Consider the following 6,475-nt stretch of genomic DNA (forward strand, 5'->3'; position numbering starts at 1 on the left):
CTGTTGCAAAACCCGGCCTGGAGTCTAGGAGCGTGATTGAGCGGAGTGGTGCTCCATTGTTTGGCTGTGTGGATCACCGTTGCCTGGATTTATAAATCACCGCAAAGTTTTCTTCAGAATAAACCAAAAACCTGTAATATCAGGGGCGCGCCCTCTAGAGGATAGAGGGAAACATTGCTATTTCATTTTAGGTATGTAATTTCGTATGAATTAGTGAACAAAATTGACAACATTTTATTTCTTTATAAACCGAAGGTGCTTTTTTGTAACGGTGGGATGCATTTGTCACATCCCCTCAAAATAATGGTAACTTTGATAAGAACAGAGGCACAACAATGTAAAAGGAGCTTTATTAAGCTAGTAGTTCAAATTCCACGGTAAATATGTTGCCATTTTGCATTTTCGAACTTCAAAAAATTATTTAATTTACATTTTTGTGACGTCTTACGCAAGAGCAGCAGCAACAGGAGAAGAAGGGGGCGCTGAATATAAGTAATTAAAACGTTGAAGAAGACAAGATGGCTGCATCAGTCGGCGGGAAACACCTGGTCCTCCACGGAGCAAAGGTAAAGGCTACGTCACTTTCACGGCCAAATTCGTCCATTCTTACACCCAGTACTGCTCTGAGACAGTGTGCTTACCTGTCTGGCGCTGAGCAGGTTACAGCTAAAACCATTTGAAATGATTGGGTGGAAGGTGAGAGTCTGAGGGGGGCAAAGTGGATGAACGCACGCACACACACACACACAAACTCTGCAGGCACAGCACACACAGAACTTCTCAATCAACCACCTTGTCTAACTGCTGTGTTATACATATGAGCAAATATTGAATTCGACCTCATTAAAAGCTAATAGTAAATAAATGTTTCTATTTTAACTGTTTAAGCTTGTGGGGCTGCGAACATTGTAGATTTAAATCATTCACTTTCTCAATACACAGAAAGCTGTCTGCGGCCCTAAACAAATACAAAAACAAATGGTCAAATTGACTCATTGATATTTCACATGTTTCCAGAGTTGGTTGTCCTTCTTGCTTAATCTAGATTTAGTAAGTAAGTAAGTAAATCTTATCTCTTGTCTTTCAGGACGGCTTTGTCAAAGTGAGGAAACGTGATTTAGAGAAGTTGACCACAGAAGTAATGCAGCTCCGGGAGTTCCTGCCCAAAGTTCTGAACAGGGACCTCCGAGAAATGCTGCTGAAAGCCGGAGCCAGGGAATCAAGTAAGAGCAAGGGTCACATGACTGCTGACAGCCAATGAGGCGAGCTGCTGGTTGCGCACCTTGCTCAGAGAGCCAATGACATCATCCTGTAACAATAGTATTTACCCTATGAGATCATCGCATCAACATCACTGATGCCATCCTGGACTCTGCAGCTACACTACTGTGCCATGCTCTCACAGCCTCCAGTGGCCGCAGCTTCCTGCTATTTCAATTTAAATCTACTTGTATCTCATATTGCCTATTGTACCTAAGGGTCTACGTAAAAAGTTTAAGCAACAATAATAATAAAACAACCTTCCAGGTTCATTTAAAACGAACCTTGATGATGAAACAATCTTAGAATAGGATTTTTTTTACCTTCAGTACAGCACAATCCATTTAATTTAAATCATAATCACATTATGGAAATGTGTCGCGCTAATAATTATCATTAGAATTTAGGTATTCGTTAAAGACTGTGTGATATCAGTGTGACTTTATGCATTTTCCGTGTTCAGATCAAATCTAAATCATAATATTTGTGTGTATGTGTGTGTCTATGTTAAGGGATGGTGCATGTTGTGAAGGAACAAGAGCAATTGCGACAAGAGTGTGTTCACCTCCAGTCGCGGCTTGAAGCCATGCAGAGTGAATGTCAGAAAGAAAGAGAGGTGAGAGAAGACACAGATGTTTGTATGTGTTTGGGTTCTTACAGGTGGTGTGGAGATGCATTGAAGTGATTTTTATGAAATGTAAATCAACTGTATCAAGATAATCAAATGGAACTGAAGATTTCTGACGCATGGCATCCTTTTAACTGAATTGAATTACTTCAGGGACAACGATTTACACCCCTTCTTCTTACATTCCAAGATCAGTGGTTCCGTCTCATGCTCTATTACATTGCGTCATTGCCCACATATTGCTGTGTGTGTGTGTGTCTGCATGGGTCTAGGAGAAGCTGTTGTTGCGTGAGCAGTTGTGGCAGAGCGGCACAGAGCTGCAGCAGCAGGCAGACTTTTGCTCTGGTCTGGGATCTTCAGCCTGCAGCCTCCTTTGGAGCTGCTCAGCCAGCGAGGACACCGTCACACACTGGCTGGCTGATGTGAGGAACCTCCGCTGTCTGTCTGCGTTCTTACACCTAAGATATAAACTTTCAGAGTAACTATTTAGTATTCTTTATCTATTATTCTGGTGTTTCATTAATACAAACTAATGAACCAAGTGCGGATTCTTACATAAAACCTCATCATCTGGCCCATTCAACATGGTCTCCCCCTGGTGGTACAAACACGTTATCGCATTTTGTATTTCCCTACTGCGATTCCAGATCATTACAGTGCCTTCCTGATGTATTTCTTATGCTCATGACTGGGGAGCTTATGATATTCAGAGTGTATGATTGACGATGCTGCAGGGGAAGCTGCCGTCCTTCCTGGCTATAGCTGCTCAGACCCTGGAGAGCTTCATTACATCTCTGGACGAAGAGGTGAAAACTGAAACCGAGGACCACAACTCGCACGAGCACCAGTTTGTCCTGGCTGTGGCTGGAGTCATTGCTAGTAAGTTCATATCCGCTTTTGTATTGCAAATTTTGTACCTTTACCTTCCCTGATGGAAGGTCGTTTTTGTAATCTAAATTTTCGTGAATTTTAATCATTGTCTCCTCTTCACCCGGTTTCCAACCTTTTTCTTTTTTCCCCATCCAATCAGACGTAGCAGCAGTGCCGCGTGGGCGGGACTTCCTATCCAGCTCAGCTCACCTTCTGCTTGACACACTGATGAAGAATCTGCAGCTGATGAAGCCTGGGATCTTCCCGAAGCTGAAAGTGTATGAGGAACTGTGTTAGAACCAATATGAACCACACAGAACAGATGTTCCAATTTGTGACTGAGTTAGTCAATATACTTACTGGCTGATTACTTACAGGTGTAGCTTGGTCACCACTTTCTTTAAATGAATGTGAAGGTAATTTGAGTGTTTTGTTGCAGATTGATGCTGATGGCTCTCTATAATGTCAGCATCTGTGTTAGAGGGCTGAAGTACATCAGTGAGTATCCAGGATTCCTGCCTCTCATCTGGAGACTACTAGAAGGTGAAGGTGTCAGAAAACACACAGTTGTCATTTTAGTGATCAAATTCCTGAACAGATAGAAGCCAAGCTAACATATACTATTCTGTGTCCACTGAGCACGTCTCTGATCCCTCTGTTTGGGCCCGACAGATGGAGACTGGGAGGTCTGTCTGCACTCACTGCGTCTCCTCCAGTCAGCGCTGTTGGAGGAGGAGATGCCGACCTCTTTGGCCTCCTCTCTGCTGGATCCGAGTCTCCTGGCTCGTGTCAGCCAGCTGACGTCCGGCATGCAGCCCACGCTGAGACTGGCTGCCCAGCAGACCCTGGAGGACCTGCAAGCCTTCCATCAGGTAGGAGAACCAGGGGTCTGTTGAACCGTTACAGCTGGAACACACAAGACGACCAAACGAAAGAGGCTATGATCCTTCTGCCGTGTGTTTCCAGGGTCAGGTACCTAAGTAAGCAGCTTCTGAAGCAGATTCTTCACCACATGTTCCGGTGGATGCATTTAGCACACTTTGGAGATTTGTTTGTGAATCAGTGTTTTGGTGTTTCCTTAAGTCACTGAAATGAAAATGTGGAAACCTTTATTCTACCATTACAGTATATAGTAATGTAAATGTGGTAACGTGTTTATACGAGCTACATTAAAGCTGAGAACTGATAGATCACTGGAAATCTGTTTTTATAAAATACAAATTTCGGTTCTGTTTAAAAGTTCAATTTGTCTTTTCTTAAAAGTACAAAAACACAGAGGCACAGTTGTACTGAGCCTTTTGCCCTGGTGTGTGGTGCAGATTTGAGGCATTCTGCTCTAAAAAATATGCGTTATGTCTCAAACTGGCACACGGGTGTTGATATTTATCTCGATTAGTATTTCTATTTCAATATCACTGACTTTAGAGTTTCATTTAATGTCCAAGCTTGTTGAAGGCTCCACGTTGGACAGATTCCACCAGTTAACTGTGTCTTTTAAACTCTCAATCAAACACCAAATGTGCTCAGTAGCACGTTCACTGATTATGTAATTAGCTTCAATCTTAGTAAATTAGACGTGTTACAAGTGTATTCATCTAGCTCAGTGTCTGAGAGTTTCTCAACAGCCGCTTACATTAAGTGAAGTCACGTGTTATGCTGCACTGTGGTTATTATGATTTCAGTTTAGTTTTTGTCTTTCTGTCATATTTAAACTTAAGGTTTTATTTTCATTATCGAAGTGCTTAGTTTTTCTTTAAGTTTCAGTTTTAGTTACCAACAACAACCTTGCTTGATATACTGTATGGTTTTCCAGCTATCTTTAAACAAGTACAGGACAATAGGACCCTGTGTCCATTGTGCACCCAGAGTCTCCCAGAGTGAAAGGTGATACGTTTTGAGGAGAATACATCCAAGCAGAGCCGCCTTCTGTTAATTACACAGTTTTATTGTGTACATTTTAGTCTTCAGTAGTGAGCAGGTATCAGTCCAACAAGGCTACAGGACAGGATATATTCAAGAACAAGGAGAGAAGAGGGTTCAAAAGATTCCTCACAAGGATGAAACCAGCCAGGGGCTTGCAGGAGATCAGTGATAAAGTTGGACAAAACATACCGACCTCCAAGCCGAACCCCTCAGCTGGGCCCTAAAATCACTGAACAACAGTGAGAAGAGTTTCTAAAAGCAGGAATGAAGGGTCAGGTCTTGTGGACCCCAAACACCCAATGTTTTGCTTAAACTCATAACAAGTATACTAAGTGCTAAGTGCTAAGAATGATCTATAAAAGGAGAAAGGGAAGCGAGAACAGTGGAAAAGGGTAAAGGAAGTAAAGGAGTGGAGCATAGAGACTTCATGGATTGTTGCAGGTTGTAGTGGGGAAGAGCCCCTCAGTCCCACCGCCATGGCCTCTAAGAAGATGGAGCAGCAGCGTTGGTCTTTTCGTCACGGGTGACGGGGATGCTGCGGTCGCTACGGCCAAAATCACCGCCCCCGGTGACTTTTGGGCCAGTCAGGTTCAGCAGACCGTCAGCTGAGATGGTGCAAGAGATCGCCGACTGGTCAACACTGGTGGGGAGGCGGTAGCGGCGGTGAAACTCACGAGAGATGTAGCCATGGTCATCCTGGAAAACAGCAGGGTTAACATTTTGGTGTGTTCCATTTGGAGGACAACACACAGCATCAAAGTAATTGAGCAATGTCAAAGCTGTAATAAATATTGAACTGTAAAAAACGCAGCAAAACTGTTCTAATTTTAACCGAATCCTAAACAGATATTTTAAATTTTTTAAATTTTAATGCAAAATTTAATCTGTCGCTGCTTGAATAAAAGTTTTTTTTTTTTTTTTTAAACGATGATTTAAATGCGATGCTGGCTGTCTAGAAATTCTATAAATATGCATACAGTGTAAAAGAACTATTTTCCCCTCTGCGCTGAAATGGTTTCCTATGGAGATTGTTGAGCACATTGATTATCAAACACACTTGGTGGTGTGTGTGTGTGAGAGCGCTACCTGTCTTTCTTCATGCTTGCCCTGGATCTCCAGGTGGTCATCAGTGATCTTCACAGTGAGCTCTTCAGGAGAGAAATGCTTGACATCCAGGTAGACCATGAACTTATCCCTGTCAGACCTCACCTGATAAACACAACAATAATACACTTTAGCTAAGTTAACCTTCATCTAAATCTGTACAGGAATTTTAAATTGATCACGAATAGTGATGGCTGCTGGGTTAGGAAGAACTTCGCTGACATGGAGACTGGATGTGCTCTCGTTACCTCAGAGATGCCAGAGTTGGATGAGTCCAGAAAGTTGCGGAAGAGCGACTGTCTGTAAAAGGGGCTGATAGTGGAGGCGGTGTAAGGGAAGAGGTCATAGTCGAACATGCCCTCGCCGAAGAACTGGTCGAAGAGTCTGGCAGGGTAGTTAAAGCCTTGGCCACGTCTGAACCAGGGGCGCTGGATGTTGATATCCATACTGTCTGAGCTGAGAAACGTGAGCGTAGCAAAAACCAAAAGTCCAGAAGGTAAGGGAGAGGAGTCGAGGAAGAGGAGTTAGCAAGCAATGTCTCTGTGCTGCTGCTGCCTCCTCTTTATATACCTGAGGTGCCAATGAGAGGCTTTAGCCACAATCCCTCTGGAATGGCATTATCTCATAGTGGGTTGGGCCGTGTCAGCAGAATTAGAGTTGGGGAATGGGGCACCCTTTTGCAACCGGGTC

General features: G+C 43.3%; 2 protein-coding genes across 2 annotated transcripts; one reads left to right on the forward strand and one right to left on the reverse strand.

Moving 5' to 3' along the window:
• The first annotated feature begins 102 nt into the window (after positions 1 to 102).
• On the forward strand, positions 103 to 3,948 carry hsf2bp (heat shock transcription factor 2 binding protein). Its single transcript, XM_076143800.1, has 9 exons — positions 103 to 191; positions 459 to 566; positions 1,088 to 1,223; positions 1,773 to 1,876; positions 2,161 to 2,310; positions 2,623 to 2,767; positions 2,919 to 3,036; positions 3,198 to 3,301; positions 3,431 to 3,948. The coding sequence occupies exons 2-9, from the start codon at positions 519 to 521 to the stop codon at positions 3,652 to 3,654; spliced, it is 1,029 nt and encodes a 342-aa protein (XP_075999915.1). The 5' UTR covers positions 103 to 191; positions 459 to 518; the 3' UTR covers positions 3,655 to 3,948.
• Positions 3,949 to 4,340: 392 nt separating this feature from the next.
• On the reverse strand, positions 4,341 to 6,231 carry cryaa (crystallin, alpha A). The gene is made up of 3 exons (XM_076143679.1): positions 6,034 to 6,231; positions 5,768 to 5,890; positions 4,341 to 5,377 (listed from the first exon to the last, which is right to left on the reverse strand). The coding sequence occupies exons 1-3, from the start codon at positions 6,229 to 6,231 to the stop codon at positions 5,165 to 5,167; spliced, it is 534 nt and encodes a 177-aa protein (XP_075999794.1). The 3' UTR covers positions 4,341 to 5,164.
• Between the last annotated feature and the right edge of the window lie 244 nt (positions 6,232 to 6,475).

The sequence above is a fragment of the Genypterus blacodes genome, unplaced genomic scaffold, assembly GCF_046128005.1.
Source record: "Genypterus blacodes isolate CSIRO-AG114 ecotype Tasmania unplaced genomic scaffold, CSIRO-AGI_Gbla_v1 ptg000027l_1, whole genome shotgun sequence".
Taxonomy (NCBI): Eukaryota; Metazoa; Chordata; class Actinopteri; order Ophidiiformes; family Ophidiidae; genus Genypterus; species Genypterus blacodes.

What these genes read in the sequence shown, in the direction of transcription:
- hsf2bp (XM_076143800.1), top strand. Translation starts at nt 519, where the DNA reads ATGGCTGCATCAGTCGGCGGGAAACACCTGGTCCTCCACGGAGCAAAG. An exon ending in TGGTCCTCCACGGAGCAAAG is followed by an intron (nt 567 to 1,087) that starts GTAAAGGCTACG and finishes CTTGTCTTTCAG; the next exon opens with GACGGCTTTGTCAAAGTGAG. An exon ending in TCACACACTGGCTGGCTGAT is followed by an intron (nt 2,311 to 2,622) that starts GTGAGGAACCTC and finishes ACGATGCTGCAG; the next exon opens with GGGAAGCTGCCGTCCTTCCT.
- cryaa (XM_076143679.1), bottom strand. Translation starts at nt 6,231, where the DNA reads ATGGATATCAACATCCAGCGCCCCTGGTTCAGACGTGGCCAAGGCTTT. An exon ending in CCAACTCTGGCATCTCTGAG is followed by an intron (nt 5,891 to 6,033) that starts GTAACGAGAGCA and finishes TGTGTTTATCAG; the next exon opens with GTGAGGTCTGACAGGGATAA. An exon ending in GCAAGCATGAAGAAAGACAG is followed by an intron (nt 5,378 to 5,767) that starts GTAGCGCTCTCA and finishes GCTGTTTTCCAG; the next exon opens with GATGACCATGGCTACATCTC.